The sequence below is a fragment of the Mesoplodon bidens genome (genome assembly GCF_964165515.1).
Source record: "Mesoplodon bidens genome assembly, chromosome: 13".
Classification (NCBI taxonomy): Eukaryota; Metazoa; Chordata; class Mammalia; order Artiodactyla; family Ziphiidae; genus Mesoplodon; species Mesoplodon bidens.
The window spans coordinates 20,057,963-20,080,606 of record NC_138169.1 but is presented as its reverse complement, the minus strand read 5'-3'; the positions used below and the strand labels follow the sequence as shown (position 1 = coordinate 20,080,606).

Here is a 22,644-nt window from a genome sequence, read left to right as displayed (position 1 = left end):
TGGAAATCTTATCTGAAAAAAAATTGAATGGATGGACATAATAACAGACTAGAGTTGGCAAAAGAATCAAGGAATTTGAAGACAGCTCCATAAAAATTATCTAATCTGAAGAAAAGAAAGAAAAAAAATTGGGGGGGGGAATGGAACAGGGAATCAGTGATATCTAGGATAATATCAAAAGATCAAACCTACATATGATTGGAATTCTAGAGAGAGGAAAAAAAAGAGACTGGGGTAGAAATAATGTTTTATAATGGCCCAAATTTTACCAGATTTGGTGAAACATATAAATTGACAGATTCAAGAAACTAAGTGAAAGCCACAAAGGATAAACACAATATCTGAAATTACTCCACTAAAATGCACCTCCTCAGAAGTCAGTCTTTGACCCAGAAATTTAAGGTGGCCACCAAATCACAATACATCACATTCAGTTGTGAGTCTGTTTTGAATCACTGCATAGCAATTACCATTTCCTGATATATTTCCTATTCATTTATTACTGGTTTACTGTCTGTTTCAACAAAAATAGGAGCTCAAAGAGAGCACAGACTTTGTCCATCTTGTTCATCCAAACAATGCTTCCCAGCATTAGTGTTTGATAAATATTGGTTGCATGAGTGAAGAAAAGTCTGTGTAGCAACTTTACCTCTGATCTTCTATTTTCTGTTTTCCATGATTTATTATTAAATCTAGGTGTAATATAAATATTTTTATAAGCTGCGTCTAAATCTAACTGGAACAAGGAAGTGTATAAACCAACACACCGAACAGTAGCTACGTGTCAGGTGCTGTTCTGGTGTGTTGCATACACACATGACAACCCTAAGGACAGACACTGCTATCACCCTAATTTTTAGATGAGGAAACCCAGATAGAGTGAAGCAAGACTCCTTGCCCAACTTCAGGCAGCTAATCACTAGCAGTGTCCAAATCCAAATCCAGATGGTCTCAGTTTAGAGCTGGAACTCTTTACCACCATGTTATAGCATATACCTAAGCAGCATATTATAGATATTACAGTTCAGAAAGCAACTGTCCATCTGGCATCCCATTTGAGACTCTCAGTCTGTGAAATAGCAGGAGATGATTACTAACCTCATTTCATAGATAAAGTAACAGATGCTCAAATATTAAGTTCCCATTCTATGAGCTCAAGTACAGGACAGTGTCTTGGTTCACACTTGTAAGCTCTGGGTCTGACACAAGGTAGATGCTTCAGGGTTTGCTCAATGACCAGCACCATATCCCACAGCAAGTGAGAGGGCACAGCACAGCTGCACCTAGATCCTAGCTGGGCCCGCTGTCTAGGAGTCAAACAACGGTCAAGTGAAAATACTGATGACACACACACACCAGCAGCAAGCATATATTAAGTATTCCATGGGCATTACAGGCAACAGTGTAAGAATCAGAGAAGCAAAGCAATCACGGAAGACTGGGATGACTGTACAGACAGGCTTTACTGGAGAATACAGAAACTGACCTTGGCCTTAAACGAAGCAAGGCTTTCCACAAGCCGAGAAAGGGAAACAGCATCCTAGGCTGGGGGAAGGACATAAGGAAAGTAATAAAAAGAACTGGGTTCGGTGGGTTCAGGTAATATTGGTTACTGGAAGGTCTACGTGAGAAGGTAGTGAAAGAGAAAGAGGGAAATGTAAGCGATAACTAACGCAGAGATATGTGAGTGTTGGAAGAAGCAATTTGGACTTCAGACCACAGGAAAATGGGTAACCACTAAGAGTCCGGGGACACAGAAAAATGGAAATACAATGGACAACATACACATTGCAAGATATCTGACAACAGAGTTTTCTAGGGATCAGGATCATAAAACTAGAAATTAAAGAATCCACTAGGCTGGTGAAACCAAGGAGTCAGAATTACTGATAACTTCAATCTTGGAGGCTGTACTGACTTACACAACTGTATTTGAAACTCCAAGGTGGATGGTATTGTCAATTAAAGAACACAAAACAAGTTGCTGAGGAGCCCTGAAGCATTTTCCTCCAAGGGGATAACCTGATAAGCCAGATCCATCACACCAGGCCAGGAGAGAGGAGAGAAGAGCTGTGGAACAAGCCAACGAAGAGGAACTCCGATGTCTAAAGTTCAAATGGAAACACATCAGCAGTAGTCACCACCATACTGGCCAGAAGTGCTTAAGAAATAACTACGTAGGTTGCCCATCTGTTTCATCTACTAAAGGAGATCGCTTTCTCTTTGACAAAGCAGCTGAGTACATGCTGAAATTGGAGAGGTGAAGCTTTTAAGAACACAGGAAAGAAAAAAAATTTTTGACACATCAAGCTGTGAGTCTCGTCCAGATAAAATGCTTGATTCAGACTGAAATAATAAAGCCACTTCATACTCAGTGGAAGACTTTTGGATTTAGCTTACTTTTTTTTCCACATGATGCTAAATGTGCATCATCATTTGATCATTCTTCCTGGAAATACATTAATATAATTTTTAAAATGTAGAAAAATGTCATTTTCATGTATATTAATAAACCAGGAAAAAAGGGAATATTCTTCCAATTTTCAAAGATACAACAATTACTAATATCAGCCCTAATTATGCCATGCTTTCTTTGGACCATTTCAAATGTTTTAGGGTAAAGACAGATCATGCTAATAATATTAGCATATGTCATTTCTTAAATATATTTCAATTAATATATTCTCTAATTTCAATTTTAATTTCCTCTTTGACCCTTAAATTATTTAGAAGTTATTTGTTATTTATATTTAGTTATTATTTAGAAGCTAAGGATTTCTTACTTAACACTGTTATTAAATTTGAGCTTAAGCCCACTGTGGTCAGAGAACATACTCTGAACAATTTCAATCTTGAAATTTACAGAAAGTTTTCTTTAGGGTGCAGCATATGATCTATTTTGGTAAATGTTTAATACATACTTTAAAGAATGCAAAACTCTGTTTTTCTGGGTCAGTTAGGGCAAGTTTATTCATCACTTTATTAAGATCTTCTATATCCTTACTAATTTTTTGCCTGTTTGTTCTACAAGTTCTTGAAGTATGTGGGTGTCCCACTGGGGTTGTAGAATTATTTTCTTTTGGATCTTCCTGCCAATCTTTGCTTTAAATATTTTAAAGTTCTGTTAGTTGTAAGATACAGATGCTGACTCCTCAGTCATTATGAAATAATCTCTCTTTATCTCAAAGTAGCATTGCCATGTACTTTGTCTGATATTAGTATAGCTATACCAGCTTTGCTTCGGTTAGTGTGTATTATATATCCTCTTCCATCCCTCTGTTTAAAGTATACCATTTCTTTAAAAATTGAATCACGAGAAATACAGCTACACGTGGAACAACTCCTACAGAACACCTACTGAACGCTGGCAGAAGACCCCAGACCTCCCAAAAGGCAAGAAACTCCCCACATACCTGGGTAGGGCAAAGCGGAGAGATCCCCACACAGAGGATCGGTGCTGAGCGGCACTCACCAGCCCGAGAGGCTTGTCTGCTCGCCCGCCGGGGCGCGCAGCGCTGGAAGCTGAGGCTCGGGCTTCGGTCAGAGCGCAGGGAGAGGACTGGGGCTGGCGGCGAGAACTCAGCCTGAAGGGGGCTAATGTGCCACAGCTAGCCAGGAGGGAGTCCGGGAAAACTCTGGAGCTGCCGAAGAGGCAAGAGACTTTTTCTTCCCTCTTGGTTTCCTGGTGCGCGAGTAGAGGGGATTAAGAGCGCTGCTTAAAGGGGCTCCACAGACGGGCGCGAGTCGCGACTGAAAGCGCGGAGCCCAGAGACGGGCGTGGGACGCTGGGGCTGCTGCTGCCGCCGCCAAGAAGCCTGTGTGCGAGCGCAGGTCACTGCCCACACCGCCCTTCCGGGAGCCTGTGCAGCCCGCCACTGCCGGGTTCCCGGGATCCAGGGGCGGCTTCCCTGGGAGAACGCACGGTGCGCCTCGGGCTGGTGCAACGTCACGCCGACCTCTGCCGCTGCAGGCTCGCCCCGCACTCCGTGCCCCTCCCTCCCGCCCGGCCTGAGTGAGCCAGAGTCCCCGAAGAGGCTGCTCCTTTAACCCTGTCCTGTCTGAGCGAAGAACAGACGCCCTCCGGCGACCTACACGCAGAGGCGGGGCCAAATCCAAAGCTGAGACCCAGGAGCTGTGAGAACAAAGAAGAGAAAGGGAAACCTCTCCCAGCAGCCTCAGAAGCAGCGGATTAAAGCTCCACAATCAACTTGATGTACCCTGCATCTGTGGAATACAGGAATAGACAACACATCATCCCAAATTGAGGAGCCCGGAGTCAGTGCTGTGCCTCTGAGGTGGGAGAGCCAACTTCAGGACACTGGTCCACAAGAGACCTCCCAGCTCCACATAATATCAAACGGCAAAAATCTTCCAGAGATCTCCATCTCAACACCAGCACCCAGCTTCACTCAACGACCAGCAAGCTACAGTGCTGGACACCCTAAGCCAAACAACTAGCAAGACAGGAACACAACGCCACCCATTAGCAGAGAGGTGGCCTAAAATCATAAAAAGTCCGCAGACACCCCAAAACACACCACCAGACGTGGACCTGCCCACCAGAAAGACAAGATCCAGCCTCATCCACCAGAACACAGGCACTAGTCCCCTCCACCAGGAAGCCTACACAACCCACTAAACCAACCTTAGCCACTGGGGACAGACACCAAAAACAACGGGAACTACGAGCCTGCAGCCTGCAAAAAGGAGACCCCAAACACAGTAACATAAGCAAAATGAGAAGACAGAAAAACACACAGCAGGAGAAGGAGCAAGATAAAAACCCACCAGATCTAACAAATGAAGAGGTAATAGGCAGTCTACCTGAAAAAGAATTCAGAATAATGATGGTAAAGATGATCCAAGATTCTATTTCCCAGATCCAAAATCTTGGAAATAGAATAGACAAAATGCAAGAAACAGTTAACAAGGACCTAGAAGAACTAAAGATGAATCAAGCATCGATTAAAAACACAATAAATGAAATAAAAAATACTCTAGATGGGATCAATAGCAGAATAACTGAGGCAGAAGAACGGAGAAGTGAGGTGGAAGATAAAATAGTGGAAATAACTGCTACAGAGCAAAATAAAGAAAAAAGAATGAAAAGAACAGAGGACAGTCTCAGAGACCTCTGGGACAACATTAAACGCACCAACATTCGAATTATAGGGGTTCCAGAAGAAGAAGAGAAAAAGAAAGGGACTGAGAAAATATTTGAATAGATTATAGTTGAAAACTTCCCTAATATGGGAAAGGAAATAGTTAATCAAGTCCAGGAGGCACAGAGAGTCCCATACAGAATAAATCCAAGGAGAAATACGCCAAGACACATATTAATCAAACTGTCAAAAATTAAACACAAAGAAATCATATTAAAAGCAGCAAGGCAAAAACAACAAATAACACACAAGGGAATCCCCATCAGGATAACAGCTGATCTCTCAGCAGAAACTCTACAAGCCAGAAGGGAGTGGCAGGACATAATTAAAGTGATGAAGGAGAAAAACCTGCAACCAAGATTACTCTACCCAGCAAGGATCTCATTCAGATTTGATGGAGAAATTAAAACGTTTACAGACAAGCAAAAGCTGAGAGAGTTCAGCACCACCAAACCAGCTTTACAACAAATGCTAAAGGAACTTCTCTAGGCAAGAAACACAACAGAAGTAAAAGACCTACAATAACGAACCCAAAACAATTAAGAAAATGGGAATAGGAACATACATATCGATAATTACCTTAAATGTAAATGGACTAAATGCTCCCACCAAAAGATACAGATTGGCTGAATGGATACAAAAACAAGACCCATATATATGCTGTCTACAAGAGACCCACTTCAGACCTAGAGACACATACAGACTGAAAGTAAGGGGATGGAAAAAGATATTCCATGCAAATGGAAACCAAAAGAAAGCTGGAGTAGCAATTCTCATATCAGACAAAATAGACTTTAAAATAAAGACTACTAGAAGAGACAAAGAAGGACACTACATAATGATCAAGGGATCGATCCAAGAAGAAGATATAACAATTGTAAATATTTATGCACCAAACATAGGAGTACCTCAATACATAAGGCAAATACTAACAGCCATAAAAGGAGAAATCGACAGTAACACACTCATAGTAGGGGACTTTAACACCCCACTTTCACCAATGGACAGATCATCCAAAATGAAAATAAATAAGGAAACACAAGCTTTAAATGATACATTAAACAAGATGGACTTAACTGATATTTATAGGACATTCCATCCAAAAACAACAGAATACACATTTTTCTCAAGTGCTCATGGAACATTCTCCAGGATAGATCATATCTTGGGTCACAAATCAAGCCTTGGTAAATTTAAGAAAATTGAAATTGTATCAAGTATCTTTTCTGACCACAATGCTATGAGACTAGATATCAATTACAGGAAAAGAGCTGTAAAAATACAAACACATGGAGGCTAAACAATACACTACTTAATAATGAAGTGATCACTGAAGAAATCAAAGAGGAAATTAAAAAATACCTAGAAACAAATGACAATGGAGACACGACGACCCAAAACCTATGGGATGCAGCAAAAGCAGTTCTAAGAGGGAAGTTTATAGCAATACAATCCCACCTTAAGAAACAGGAAACATCTCGAATAAACAACCTAACCTTGCACCTAAAGCAATTAGAGAAAGAAGAACAAAAACATCCCAAAGTTAGCAGAAGGAAAGAAATCATAAAAATTAGATCAGAAATAAATGAAAAAGAAATGAAGGAAATGATAGCAAAGATCAATAAAACTAAAAGCTGGTTCTTTGAGAAGATAAACAAAATTGATAAACCATTAGCCAGACTCATCAAGAAAAAAAGGGAGAAGACTCAAATCAATAGAATTAGAAATGAAAAAGGAGAAGTAACAACTGACACTGCAGAAATACAAAAGATCATGAGAGATTACTATAAGCAACTCTATGCCAATAAAATGGACAACCTGGAAGAAATGGACAAATTCTTAGAAATGCACAACCTGCCAAGACTGAATCAGGAAGAAATAGAAAATATGAACAGACCAATCACAAGCACTGAAATTGAAACTGTGATAAAAAATCTTCCAACAAACAAAAGCCCAGGACCAGATGGCTTCACAGGCGAATTCTATCAAGCATTTAGAGAAGAGCTAACACCTATCCTTCTGAAACTCTTCCAAAATATAGCAGAGGGAGGAACACTCCCAAACTCATTCTACGAGGCCACCATCACCTTGATACCAAAACCAGACAAGGATGTCACAAAGAAAGAAAACTACAGGCCAATATCACTGATGAACATAGATGCAAAAATCCTCAACAAAATACTAGCAAACAGAATCCAACAGCACATTAAAAGGATCATACACCATGATCAAGTGGGGTTTATTCCAGGAATGCAAGGATTCTTCAATATACGCAAATCAATCAACGTGATACACCATATTAACAAATTGAAGGAGAGAAACCATATGATCATCTCAATAGATGCAGAGAAAGCTTGCGACAAAATTCAACACCAATTTATGATAAAAACCCTGCAGAAAGTAGGCATAGAGGGAACTTTCCTCAACATAATAAAGGCCATATATGACAAACCCACAGCCAGCATTGGCCTCAATGGTGAAAAACTGAAACCATTTCCACTAAGATCAGGAACAAGACAAGGTTGCCCACTATCACCACTCTTATTCAACATAGTTTTGGAAGTTTTAGCCACAGCAATCAGAGAAGAAAAGGAAATAAAAGGAATCCAAATTGGAAAAGAAGAAGTAAAGCTGTCACTGTTTGCAGATGACATGATACTATACATAGAGAATCCTAAAGATGCTACCAGAAAACTACTAGAGTTAATCAATGAATTTGGTAAAGTTGCAGGATACAAAATTAATGCACAGAAATCTCTGGCATTCCTATACACTAATGATGAAAAATCTGAAAGTGAAATCAAGGAAACACTCCCATTTACCACTGCAACAAAAAGAATAAAATATCTAGGAATAAACCTACCTAAGGAGACAAAAGACCTGTATGCAGAAAATTATAAGACACTGATGAAAGAAATTAAAGATGATACAAATAGATGGAGAGATGTACCATGTTCTTGGATGGGAAGAATCAACATTGTGAAAATGACTCTACTACCCAAAGCAATCTACAGATTCAATGCAATCCCTATCAAACTACCACTGGCATTTTTCACAGAACTAGAACAAAAAATTTCACAATTTGTATGGAAACACAAAAGACCCCGAATAGCCGAAGCAATCCTGAGAACGAAAAATGGAGCTGGAGGAATCAGGCTCCCTGACTTCGGACTATACTACAAAGGTACAGTAATCAAGACAGTATGGTACTGGCACAAAAACAGAAATATAGATCAATGGAACAGGATAGAAAGCCCAGAGTTAAACCCACGGACATATGGTCACCTTATCTTTGATAAAGGAGGCAGGAATGTACAGTGGAGAAAGGACAGTCTCTTCAATAAGTGGTGCTGGGAAAACTGGATAGGGACATGTAAAAGTATGAGATTAGATCACTCCCTAACACCATACACAAAAATAAGCTCAAAATGGATTAAAGACCTAAATGTAAGACCAGACACTATCAAACTCTTAGAGGAAAACACAGGCAGAACACTCTATGACATAAATCACAGCAAGATCCTTTTTGACCCACCTCCTAGAGAAATGGAAATAAAGACAAAAATAAACACATGGGACCTAATGAAACTTAAAAGCTTTTGCACAGCAAAGGAAACCATAAAGAAGACCAAAAGACAACTCTCAGAATGGGAGAAAATATTTGCAAATGAAGCAACTGACAAAGGATTAATCTCCAAAATTTATAAGCAGCTCATGCAGCTCAATAACAAAAAAACAAACAACCCAATCCAAAAATGGGCAGAAGACCTAAATAGACATTTCTCCACAGAAGATATACAGACTGCCAACAAACACATGAAAGGATGCTCAACATCTTTACTCATTAGAGAAATGCAAATCAAAAGTACAATGAGATATCATCTCACACCAGTCAGAATGGCCCTCATCAAAAAATCTAGAAACAATAAATGCTGGAGAGGGTGCGGAAAAAAGGGAACACTCTTGCACTGCTGGTGGGAATGTGAATTGGTACAGCCGCTATGGAGAACGGTATGGAGGTTCCTTAAAAAACTACAAATAGAACTGCCATGTGACCCAGCAATCCCACTACTGGGCATATACCCTGAGAAAACCATAATTCAAAAAGAGACATGTACCAAAATGTTCATAGCAGCCCTATTTACAATAGCCCGGAGATGGAAACAACCTAAGTGTCCATCATCGGATGAATGGATAAAGAAGATGTGGCACATATATACAATGGAATATTACTCAGCCATAAAAAGAAATGAAATTGAGCTATTTGTAATGAGGTGGATAGACCTAGAGTCTGCCATACAGAGTGAAGTAAGTCAGAAAGAGAAAGACAAATACTGTATGCTAACACATATATATGGAATTTAAGAAAAAAAATGTCATGAAGGACATAGGGGTAAGACAGGAATAAAGACACAGACCTACTAGAGAATGGACTTGAGGATACGGGGAGGGGGAAGGGTAAGCTGTGACAAAGTGAAAGAGCGGCATGGACATATATACACTACCAAACGTAAGGTAGATAGCTAGTGGGAAGCAGCCGCATAGCACAGGGAGATCAGCTCGGTGCTTTGTGACCGCCTGGAGGGGTGGGATGGGGAGGGTGGGAGGGAGACGCAAAAGGGAGGGGATATGGAAACATATGTATATGTATAACTGATTAAATTTGTTATAAAGCAAAAAAAAAAAAATTGAATCACTATACTGTACACCTGTAACTTATATAATATTGTACAGCAACTATAGGTTAATCAAAAAATAAAATATCTTAAAATACATAAATAAAGCATCTCACTTGTAAGCAGTATATAACATGGTTTTGGTTATTTATCCAGTCTGACAAACTTAGTCTTTTACTGGGAGTATTTAGTCCATTTATATTAAATGTAATCATCAATATTTATATAGATGAATTTATAGTTACTACCTTACTCTTTATTTTCAATTTGACCTCCTACTTTATGTCCACCTTTTATTCTTTTTTTCTTTTTGGATTAATACAATGTTGTTTCATTCCATATCTCCTCTCTTTTAACATACACATTTTATTCTTTTAAAAGTTACCTTAGAGATTACAATATGCATCCTTTACAAATCAATGCAAATTATTATTTTTACTATCCCTAATAATCCTAGAATCTTAAAATATTTTAACTTTATTAACCCCTCTCCTGCCTTTTGTGCTACTCTCATACATTTTCAGTTTGTTTGTTTGTTTGTTTGTTTTTTGCAGTATGTGGGCCTCTCACTGTTGTGGCCTCTCCCGTTGCGGAGCACAGGCTCCAGACGCGCAGGCTCAACGGCCATGGCTCACGGACCCAGCCGCTCCGCGGCATGTGGGATCTTCCCGGACCGGGGCACGAACCCATGTCCCCTGCATCGGCAGGCAGACTCTCAACCACTGCGCCACCAGGGAAGCCCACATTTTAGTTTTATACACACTTTAAACTCTAAAAACATATTCTAGTTTTGTATGGTCAACATTCATATATTTCACATACATATTTACTCTTTATGATGTCTTTCATTCCTTCCTGCATTCCCATCTGGGGTAATTTCCCTTCTGCTTACAGTAGCTCCCTTTAGTATTTATAGTAATGGAGTTTCACTACTGACAAATTCTCTTGGTTTTTGTCTGAAAATATCTTTATTTCACCTTCATTTTTGAAGGAAGTTTTGGCTGAGGAAAGAATTCTAGGTTGGCAGCTTTTTTCTCTCATTACTTTAAATATGGCCATTTCATTGTCTGTCTTTCTTTTTTCTTAATCATTTATTTTAATATGTCACAGACATTTTGTTCATATTACTGCCCCTTTAAAAATGAGGTGTCTTTTTCTAATCTCTGGTTGCTTTAAAAATTTTCTCTCTGTCACAGGTTTCCACAGTCTTATATTGACGTGCAAAGATACGTTTCCTCTGTACTCATCCTGCTTGGGGTGTTCTAAGTTTTTTGAATCTGTAAGCTGCTGACTTTCATCATTTTGTAATATTCTTAGTATTATATCTTCAAATACTGCTTCTGTCCCATTCTCTCTCTTCCTTTCTGGGAGTCCAACTTTACATGTGTTAGACCTTTTAGGTATGCCTCACGTGTCTCTAATTCCCTTATTTCTTTTTTATATTCTTTTTTCCCTGTATTTCAGTTTGAGATGACCTACTGACCTGCTTCCCTATTCATTAACCCTGTCTCGCATTGTGACAATCTGCTATTGGTTCTAACCACTAGGTTCTAATTTCAAATACTTTATGTTCTAGAATATCTGTTTGGTTTTCCACAATACCTTCAAATTATGCTGAAACTCTCTATTCCTCCATCTAATTATTTTGTGCATCTTTTCCTCTATTGTCTGGAACATATTATTTACAGTTATTTTTAGGTACTTGTCAACTAACTCCAATATCTGATTCATCTATGGGTCTGCTTCTATTGCCTTGTTTATAAGTCATGTGATCTTGCTTCTTAGGTGGAAAATCATTTTTTACTGTATGGTGAAGATTGGAGAGTCTCTATATATTGTTATTTTCTACCTGCAAAAGAGACAGAGGGCTCCCCTTATTCTCTGCTGCACAGGTTGGGAGGGAGTTCATCACCCAACAGGGGATTGGGCTGGGCTGGTCTGGTCTGCCATTTGTATAGGACTCAGTCTGCCTCTGGTTGGTCCCTGTTCCTAAGGCCTGGCTCTCCATGGAGTTCAATGAGACCTCTGTCTCCTCAGCACTGGATTCAGTTCTGCCCTTAAGAAGTCTTCAGGATAGGTCTTTGGCCCCCGGCCCACTCAAGCTTCAAAACTTGGCATGTGTCTTGAGCAGGGGACTCATCATGTTTTGGGGGCTCCTCCAGTTTCATCTTTTTTTTAAAATATGTTTGATGTTATAATTTTTTATTGTTTTTTGGGGGGTGGGGGGGTGAGGGTTTGTCTGCACCGCACAGCTATGGGATCCTAGTTCCCTGACCGGGGACTGAACCCAGGCCCTTGGCAGTGAGAGTGCAGCGTCCTAACCACTGGACCACGAAGGAATTCCCAGCTTCATCTGTTTTTTACTCCAGATCCAGAAACCTCTTCTGGTTTTTCTGTCTCCCAGAAGCAGCCTCCTGCCAGGGGCCAAAGCTGGATTCTCATCTACCCACCACACCTGGACCAGCTGTCACCCCAGGTGATATAAGTGGTTACGGCTCTTCAGTGGGGTTTTCATCTCTTGCCTGTTCTGTTTTCGGATTCCTGCCACAACAGGTGTACATTTCAACACCGTTTAATACCACAAGGCTGTGGGAGGTTTCAATGTGTCTTCCAGAAGCTCTTGGCCTGCCTCTTCAGATCCCCTCCCAATGTCTTGCTGGGAAAACCAGTTGTGTGTTTAAGGCCACTCTTTCCCACCAAGTCTCCAATTTGTCACTCTAGTAATGTGTGACCATAAACCTTTGCTAGTTTCTCTTTCACCCAGTAGCAGCCCCTTGCCTCGCCTTCTGTGTCCAGAATCAGCAAGCTTCTGCAGAAAATAAAATGGCTGGTAATGCTCAGTGCACCTCTGAATGATTCTTCCTACTCTGGAATTTTAGTCCAACTATTCCTCACTGATTCCAGAACACTATAGAGCTTTAAAAATATGATTTTTATAGTTGTTGTCAGCATCTCTAATAAACTATATCTTGTAGTACTAATTACTTTTGACGAATTTCTAAGATATCTAATAGTCTTAATATTTCCCAAAGTACAGTTTAAATATGCTTTTGAAATAAAAGCATTGATAAAACAGTCACTTCTTACCTCTTCATAAAACTTCACCTGAGGTACAGCTTCATTAATTTCATTCAAACAAAAATCTTTAAATAGCAAGAAACCTAAAGAAAAAGAATAAAAAATTTCAGGGTGGGCGATGAATGTAAATTTTATCCCACAAGGTGTTTTCAAATTCATTTGTTTCGACCTCTTCCTCCCCTACCCTTAAAATAAAAAAGGGGGTTTCAAGAGGCTACTTAATGCCTAAAAGGAAATAATCCAGGTAAAGTAAGAGAATCACACACCTGGTTCCTTGCTTTGAGGTTCCTTCTCTCTTGGCAGCCCCCCTCCCACTTTTAAAAAATGCAGTTAACAGTGCTAGTGGTTACCACCACTTAGTGCTACTGGTCACCAGAACAAGTGGAAGATTAACCAAAGAAATCAGAGATACAGGTAATACAGAAGTTGGTAAGAGTCACCATGGAGCTAATAAATGCTACGCCCACAGAAACAGACTTAAAACTCCCTTAAGAAAAAAAAAAAAACTTTCCTAACCTTTCTAGCCTTTTCTCTCACCACTTATCAGCTCAAGTCCCTCCAAGTCCCTACCAAATACCTCGTGCCAGAGCACATCACCCATTCCCAGATGGTGCTTTTCTGCTTCACAACTCCACGCCTCATCTTCAAGCAATCAGTACCTTCTGCCGGGATACCACCCCCATTGCACAGTGCCTGCTACACAGTGGGAGGCCAATAAATATGTGTTGAAAGAATGTTTGTTTGCATGGCCCTTCCAACATGCCTCTGCCAAAGTGCTCACCCAGGTTAATTATCTGATTTACAAGTCTCCCACCCCAGTACCAAACCCAGTGGCCAGCTCAATGCCTTGCACCTAGTCAAGCCTCAGTGAATGAATGAAGCTGGAGAGGACAAGCTGACACCAGACTGAGGGCAGAGATACTGGAAGATTATGAAAAGTCAAAGAGCAATGAGAAGGTCCAAACAATTAAAGGATTGTTAGGAGAGACAGAAGTCACAGGGAAAAAAAAGTGAAGAAAGATTCACAAAAAGTCTAAAATGTTGGGCAAAGGTAGATCAGAACTCCCCAGGTAGGACAGGAAGGAAGCAGCTTTGACAAGATTTTCATTCAAGTTAACGTAAGGGTTATATAACTTGAGCTTGTCTGTTGTTGCCCCATAAATTCCCCTCCATGCTTCCAGGAACATGACCTTTGAAAACGGTAAATGTTTGTTCAGTGGAACTAGAAGAAAGATATTTGGACTACTTGGTTAAATTGGCAAGACCAGACTAACAGGGGCTGGGTGCACAGCTCCAGCAGTAGCACGGCCGTGCTCATATTGTCAAGGAACTGCAGCAAGGCCAACATATGGAGGGAGTAGGGAATTCAGGAAGCAGATGAGTAGGAAGAACTGAAGATGTGAATCTCTACCGATTTGCATGTTAATATTTTTATTTTACATAAGAGAGAGGTTGACTTTTTGTTCTCATCCATTTCAAAGTAATTTCCAATTTCCCTTGTCATTTCTTCTTTGGCTTATGAGTCATTCAGGAATGTGTAGTTTAATTTCCAGATATTTGGGGGATTTTTTTCAGGTATTTTTGGGATATTGATTTCTGTTTAATTCTGTTGTGGTCAGAGAACACATTCAGTAGGACTTCCAATGCTTTTAAATGTACTGAAACTTGGTTTTGGCCCCAAACTTGGTCCCTCTAGGTGAATGTTTCAAGGGTACTTGAAAAAAAAAAAAAGAAAAACAGTATATAGGGTGGAGTGTTTCATTAAATAAAGTAGAAAGGCAATTAGGCCAAGTTGGTTGATAGGGTTGTCCGGGTGCTCTAAATCTTACTGAATGTCTATTTATTCTCTCCATTATCGGTGGAGGACTGTTGAAATCTCCACTTGTAAACTGGAAGGGAGGGGAAAGGAGGAAGGAGGAGGATGAAGAAAGGGAGTTGAATGAATAAACATCCAACTTCTTTGGATGTTTACCTACTTCTTTAATGCAATTTTACCTACTTCTTTAATGCAATTTTACCTACTTCTTTAATGCAATTTCCATCATCAATGTGTAAGATAAGCCAAAGAATTATTTGGAACACCATATAGGGGGAAAAAAACAGTATTTTCCTTGTGTCTGTACATAAACTGAAGCATTACTTTCTATCACAGCAGCTGTTAAAATGGAGCAGCCAGAAGAAAGATATTTTGCCTTTTGGATACATCCTAGATCATTGTGTTCCAGGCCGAATGCAATTTACCTTCATTAGACTTAAATTACATTTAAAAAAAAAAAAAAAAGCATTACTCAGATTAGAACAAAAGCTAAAGGGCAAAAATAAGGAAATAATTTGCCTAACTGGTTCACTTCATCCGTGCGATTTCTCCAGATTTCAAAGAATAAAAAGTAGTGACCCAACACCTGCTTACTAGGTAACTGTGGAATGTGTTTACCCTTGTTTCTATATTTGAACCACTGCAAACTGCCTGAATACTGATTAACTTCCGAGTGTATGTAACATCCAGGAAAGGCAAACTATCCCAATTTGCCACTAAAATATTTTACAAAAATTAGTAGAAAGTATTGTGTTATCTTTTATAAAAGATCAACTAAGAACTTTTGAAAGCATTAAATATACGTGGTTTCTATGGGAAATTGAAATATAACCACCTAAAAAATTTAAAAGAGGGAAAGAAAAATATGAAAAAAATCTTGTAAGAAATAATACCTGTCCTAGGTTTTACCAAGGAGATTCAAACACCGGGACGGAGGAGAGACTGCATAACTGCTAGAAGTTCCTACCAAAATCTACTAATTTGACAAAGCATTTACTGAGTGTCTACTAAGAGTCACCGTGCTATATGTTGGTGAAGACAGAGGTTTTCCTATAAGAGACTTATGGGTTTGTGTAAGGGGCAGACAACAAAGTAGTAAACAAATGAAATAACTGTAATTTATGGGAAACGATATAAAGGAATTAAATATGATGCTGAGATCAATTATAAAACAGAATGTCAGTAAGACCTCTCTGAGCTGTGGGATAAACAAAGTACAAAGCATTTCAGACTAGAAAAGGCCAGAATGCCTAATCTCACACCTTCTATTCAATATTGTGAGGTCTTAGCCAGTGCAATAAGAAAAGGAAATAAAACTTACTAAAATTGAAAAGGAAGAGTCAAAACTAATTTTATTCCTAGACAACGTGATTAACTATATAACAAATCCTATCTACAAAATAACTACTAGAATGTATAAGTGAATTTAGGAAGATCCATAAATGACCATAAAATACAAGGTCATTAGCTAAAAGAATCAATGACATTAGATACACTCACATCACACAGTTTTAAGATGGAATTTTGAAACAAGTCCATTTGCAATAACATCAAAAAAGAACCAATACTTAAGAATAAATAAATAAGAGATATACAAGGCCACTAAGTGGAAAACTATATAATATGACTGAAAGATGTTAAAGAAGATCTAAATAAATGGAAAGATATAGTCAGTTCATGGATTGGAAGACTCAGTATTGCAGATGTTAATTCTCCCCAAATTGATCTATGGAGTCAATGCAATCCTAATAATAATCCCCATCGGCTTTTTAAAGAAACTGACAAGCTGATTCTAAAATGTATATGGAAATGCGAAAAACCTGGAATACCCAAAACATCTTGAGAAAGAAGCAAAAGGTTCAAGGACTTACACTGCTTAATTTCAAGACTCATTATACAGCCATGGTAATCAACACAGTGTGGTACTGGCATAAGACTAAATCCATGAAACAGAATAGAGGATCCAGAAATACACTTATATGTGCTCAACTTATTTTCTACAAAGATAGCAAAGCAATTTATTAGGAAAAGGAAGTCTTTTCAACAAATGGTGCTAGAAAAAACTTATATCCAAATGGGAAAAGAAAAAAAGTAAGAAACAAATCTGAAAAAGGCCTATATCCCATTTATGTATACATTAAAAGAAAAAAAAAAACCTCTTACGAATCAATTTTTAAAAGGAAACAACCCAATAAAAGAATGGGCAAAAAATGTGAACACTTCACAAAGGAAGAAATATGACTAGCCAATAAGCACACTAAAAGGGCTCAATACTGTTGGTCATCATGCAAATATAAATTAAATCACTTTGAGATACCACTTCATAACCACTAGAAGGGCAGAGTTCAGAAGACTGACAATATCAAATTTTGGCAACCAGAAGCTTCATTCGCTGAGAAGCATATATAATGCTTTGGACTCCTTGTGCCTCTGAATCAACAGGCAAAGAGAGGAATTACTGTGCTGGCTGGGATGACTGATGGGCTGTGACTCCACAATGGAGGGAAGGGGAAAGAAGGAAGAAGGGAGGAGAAGAATAAAGGGAAGAAGGGGAAGCTCTTCCTTAGCATCAAATACCAACCAAAAACTATAGAAGGAATGATGGAGTTAGAAAATCAATAGGTGGGGCTTCCCTGGTGGCACAGTGGTTGGGAGTCCGCCTGCCGATGCAGGGGACACGGGTTCGTGCCCCGGTCCGGGAAGATCCCACATGCCGCGGAGCGGCTGGGCCCGTGAGCCATGGCCGCTGAGCCTGTGCGTCCAGAGCCTGTGCTCCACAACGGGAGAGAGGCCACAACAGTGAGAGGCCTGCGTACCACAAAAAAAAAAAATCAATAGGTGCCAAAACCAGGGGGCAGAAGTTTGATAAGGAACAAAATATTTACACAGTCTCAAAAGTAATTTCCCATAAATTACTTACTACTTACAAAGAGAAAGTAAAGACAGGCCACAGATTTGGAGAAAATATTTGCAATATACATATCTGATAGAGAACCTGTATACAAAGTACACAAAGAATTCTCAAACTCAATGATGAGAATATAAACAATCCAGTATTTTTAAAAATTGAGCAGAAGATTTGAATACTTTCACCAAAGATGATATATAAATGTAAAATAAGCACATGAAATGATGTCCAACATTGTTAATCAATAGGAAAATGCAAATTAAAAACACAGTGAGATATCACTATATACTTTTTAGAATAGCCAAAAAAGAGAGAGAGAGAGAGACAATGCCATTGCTGACGAGGAGAGGATGTGGAGCAACTGGAACTCTCATAGACTGCTAGTAGGAATGCAGACTCATTGGAAAACATTTCTTTAAAGTTAAAATATCCATTTGCCATTCAACCCAAATAATCACACTCCTACGTATTTACCCAATAGGAATGAAACTTGATGTTCACACAAAAATCTGAACACAGATATTTGTAGTAGCTTCATATATAATATCAAAAAACTGGGTATAACCCAAATGTTCTTCAATTGATGACTAGGTAAACTGTGATGTATCCACACAATGGAACACTACTCAGCAAGACAAAGGCATGAACCACTGATACATCCACTATAAGTGAATCTCCAATGCACTGTGCTAAGTGAAAGAAACCAGACCCAAAGGCTACATGCTCAATGAGTCCACTTATGTGTCATTCTGGAAAAGGAGGAACCACAGGAACAACTAGATCAGTGGTTGCCGGGGGTTGGGGTGGGGTGTGGCGGTCAACCATAAAGGGCACTAGAACATTTGTGGAAGTGATGAATTACTCTGTATCTTGACTTTGGTAGTCATTATACAACTTCATGAATTTGTCAAAACTCACAGAACTGTACATTGTAGATGGTGAGTTTTACTTAAATTATACCTCAATAAACCTGACTCTTCCTGCCACCCCACCAAAAAAAAAAAAAAAAAACTGGTGCTAAAGAAGAAAGAAAAATAAGACTGGGTACATACAACTAAGCCAGGGACAAGGCTCAAAAGATGTTCCTGAATAGAGGCTTTAAGTCGATCACAAATTGGGATCTAAGATTTCCAGAAGCTAATGCCTGATCACTTACATGGTTGTCAGTCTCTACAGGATGTTTTTCATAAAGCACAAGTTTGTATGGAAGATAAAATCATTCACACACAGAGGCATGGGACTTAAATAAGTAATTACAAAGGTTCTGGGTAATGCAGAGGCTGGAAACAACTACTCTGACACATTCAGGATACACAATAGTCTTTACAAGTGAAAATAAAGGAAATCGTAAATGATAACTAGAAAAGCAAACTCAAAAATACAGAAAAAAAGCATACAGATGTAAAAATGGAAAACTCCCACAGGGCACCATGCCCCTCCTAAGATGAATAATACTAACTTAAATTCCCACTGAATAATTCTCCCTTTCATTTCTTCCAAGTCCCAAGAGGAATAAATAAATATAAATCAAAATGAATATTTAGTTATTTATTTTTGTCTACTTCATGCAAACCTTAAATATATTTTTTTATTTGACTCTGCTTATCAAACTAGAACTTTCACTTCCTGCCTTAAAACTTTACAGAAGAAAATTAGTAACAAAATGTAGTTGAGGAATATCGTAAATAGGTCTTCTAAATATCCAAATTATCTACCCCACCTCCAATTTAAATTCAGCACATACGTGCTCAACAAAATATTCTTAGATTAATTAATGAGATCACTCATTTAGATAACGGAGAGATTTGGGGCCCTGAATATTAACAGTCTAGTAGACAAAAGCACAAATGGTAATGAACGTGGCCAAAGAAAAATTCATAGAAGGTTCCAAGCAATTGGCTCTTACTTCAAAAGGGAACAAAGAAAATTGGGACTGGGAGGAAAATGTGAAAATTCAGTGGCAAGAAAAGTATATCTAAACGCTTGCAATAGTTGGATTACTTTCAGCCTTTACCAACATTATGAAATGATGGAAAAGAAAAAAATTTCTGGCTATGCATCATGCCAATACGCTTTCCAGACTAGGGTCAATTTTTTTCATTTGTAACAGTTTAATGTACATCTAATAGTAAACAAACAAAGTGACAAAATAAAGTGAGATTTAAAATAACTTAAAATAGAAGTTTTATTCCAACAATCCACCTGATTTATATTTCCCAAAGACGTCTCAAAGAACAATGATTAAAGCTGGCAGTATGGAAATTAGGGTATGTGTGTACATCACAGATTAAACATGGCCAGGACAAAGTGGGGAGGGTGTGTAAAACACACTGGGTCTAACCATAATTTTAACAAGGAAGAAACAGAATAACAATCAACCAATTAATGCATGTGTGTTCACTTGGTGATAATTCATGAGGCTATGCACTTGAACTTGAGCACTTTTCTATACATATATTCCACTAAAGGTTTATTTAAAACAAAAGGGAATCAACCAATAAGTTTTTTGTTTGTTTGGTTTTTTTTTTGGCTGCATTGGGTCTTCGTTGCTGCACGCGGGCTTTCTCTAGTTGCGGCGAGCGGGGGCTACTCCTCGTTGCGGTGCACAGGCTTCTCGTTGCAGTGGCTTCTCTTGTTGCAGAGCACGGGCTGTAGGCACACGGGCTTCAGTAGTTGTGGCTCACGGGCTCCAGAGTGCAGGCTCAGTACTTGTGGTGCACGGGCTTAGTTGCTTCTTGGCATGTGGGGTCTTCCCGGACCAGGGATCGAACCCGTGTCCCCTGCATCAGCAGACGGATTCTTAACCACTGCACTATCAGGGAAGCCCAACCAATAAGTATTTATGTCATGGTGCTATAAGTGTAAATAAAGGGGTTCTCAGAGCAATTGCAATCTGATTGGAGCTACTGATAGACATACATAAAAGATAATACCTAACTGCGTAGCATTAGTTAAGTGCCATACTCGCTTTGCAGGGAGAGATGCATTGCTTCCTAGATCACGGCACGGCCACCTCAACATTCGTCCAGTCTCCCATTCGTCCTGTGTGCTGCTGCCTAGATCTGACCATGCTGTTCCCTTGCTTTTGAACTCATCATTGCACAGAACGCTGGATTAGACCCAGCCTCTAACATCTGCACTGCAATGCACGCCCCGCTCGGCCCCACACCTCCCCAGAGCTACAGCGCCCACCTGCCCAGCACGGCCGGACGCAAGCGCGGGGCACTCAACACGCCCCTGTGCCTTCACACACGCTCCTCACTCCACCTGAAACAGACTCCCCTTCTCAGCACCTGCTCCCTTCTTGCCAACCACCTCTCTACCTGCTTCCCCACCCCCACCCTTCTCATTCCCTCCAGACTTGACCTGGTTAACACCCACTTTACCTTCAGGACCTCAACTGAGCATCACATAACGCAGTAAACTTCGAAGAGCACCCCCAGCCCAGCCAGGTGGAGGAGCTATCCCTCTTCTGTGCTCCCACGGCCCTGGGTCCTTAGTGCTTTCAAGGCCACTAACTTGCAACTATCTCTTTTTATCTTATGAATGGACAAAATGGCTCAGAGTTGTAAAAATAAATTAAAAAGGTATAAAATGAAAAGTTTCCTTCTGATCCATGTCCTTCATCTTCCCAGTAGCGCACCCACCACCATCACCCCCAAGGTAATGGCTATTACTGGTTCCTTGTATCTTTTTGGGGAAGTGATGTGTGTTACTTCTTGGCCAGGTGCTAAGAAATCCGTGTGATTCCTTCACCCAGCTCGATGCAGGAAACTTCGCAGTCCTAGGGACACCAGGGCCACAACATGGCAAGAGCTTGGCACTTGGAGGGGGGCCTCCCGCTAACCCTGCACCGCTACGGATGAGACAGACACTCCCATGTGTGGGTCTCTGTCATAGGCGCTGCATTACCTCGTAACACAGCACAAGGCAGGTGCAAAGACGAACTCTTATTTCCTACCATACTGTTTCCGTCAGCCTTTTTTTCATAACTCGAGACCATGGAGATCTTTCTATACTAGTCACGAAGAGCTACCTGGCCGCTCCTTACCACTGCATTATTCCAGCGGATGGAATGTCAGAAGTTATGTAACTTGTTCCCTAATGGTGAACATTTGGGCTGCAGGAAATATTTTGCTTTTACAAAATTGCTGCAACAAATATCCCTCTCCGTACACCATTTCTCATGTGTTCAAGCCTATCTGTAGGATACATTCCTCCGAGTAAAACCCCTGAGCCAAAGGTTATACAGACATTCTGGTATTTTAATAGACCCAGCCAAATTAGCCCCATCCGAGCAGTACCTGTTCGTACACCCACCGGCAATGCATCAGCTCCTGTTTTTAAACCCACGGCCATACCAAAAGTGTGTTATTAAACTTCTGGATCTTGTGACAATTTGAAAGATTAAGAAAAATAATAATAGTTCAGAGTAATTTGCACTTTGCTAATCTTTAATCAAGTTGAAAATCTTTTCATATGTTTAGGTTCCATTTTCACCCTGGGTTACAGGTCTTTGCTCACGTGCACGTCCAGGGCCTTCTGTATTGAGGTTTGCTACTCAGCACTGCTGCTCAAGGAATCCTTCGGGCCCTCCACCTCTTGGGTAGTGGTCCTGTCAGAGTGATCAATGTGTCCACTTCTTGTTCCTTGTCTGTTCCTGGCGTTCAATGGCAATACTTCTAGTATCTCCCCATTAAACATGACGCCGGCCTTGGGAATACACAGCGGCACAGTGTTAAGAAAGTCTGCGCCTCTAACGATGTCACCAAGGAGCTGTTTACATCAGGGGCTCTGGGAGGGAAATGGCCTGCTCATGTGTGGTTTTCTCTCTAATCCTCAGCAAAATGGCCAGTTCTTAATCAGCTCAATAAACATTTGATAAATTTACTAAGGGAAGATCAGTATGGCTCGTGCTATAGTCACAGATGGTTCCGGGAAGAAGTGAAGTACAGGCCAGGTGTGGAGAGATTAACGGGCTACAGAGTCAAGAGAAAGAACAAG

The 22,644-nt window shown here is 39.9% G+C and overlaps 1 protein-coding gene across 3 annotated transcripts in view; it reads right to left on the bottom strand.

Moving 5' to 3' along the window:
* GRK3 (G protein-coupled receptor kinase 3) overlaps nucleotides 1-22,644 on the bottom strand; it is a 133,091-nt gene that overhangs the window by 64,457 nt on the left and 45,990 nt on the right. For 2 of the 3 annotated variants that reach the window (XM_081253214.1, XM_081253215.1), the window contains exon 3: nucleotides 12,926-12,999. The exons of the other annotated variant lie outside the window; for it this stretch is intronic. In XM_081253214.1, the coding sequence (XP_081109340.1) occupies nucleotides 12,926-12,999 (74 nt within the window). The remainder of the gene's footprint in view (nucleotides 1-12,925; nucleotides 13,000-22,644) is intronic. 3 annotated transcript variants of the gene reach the window in all.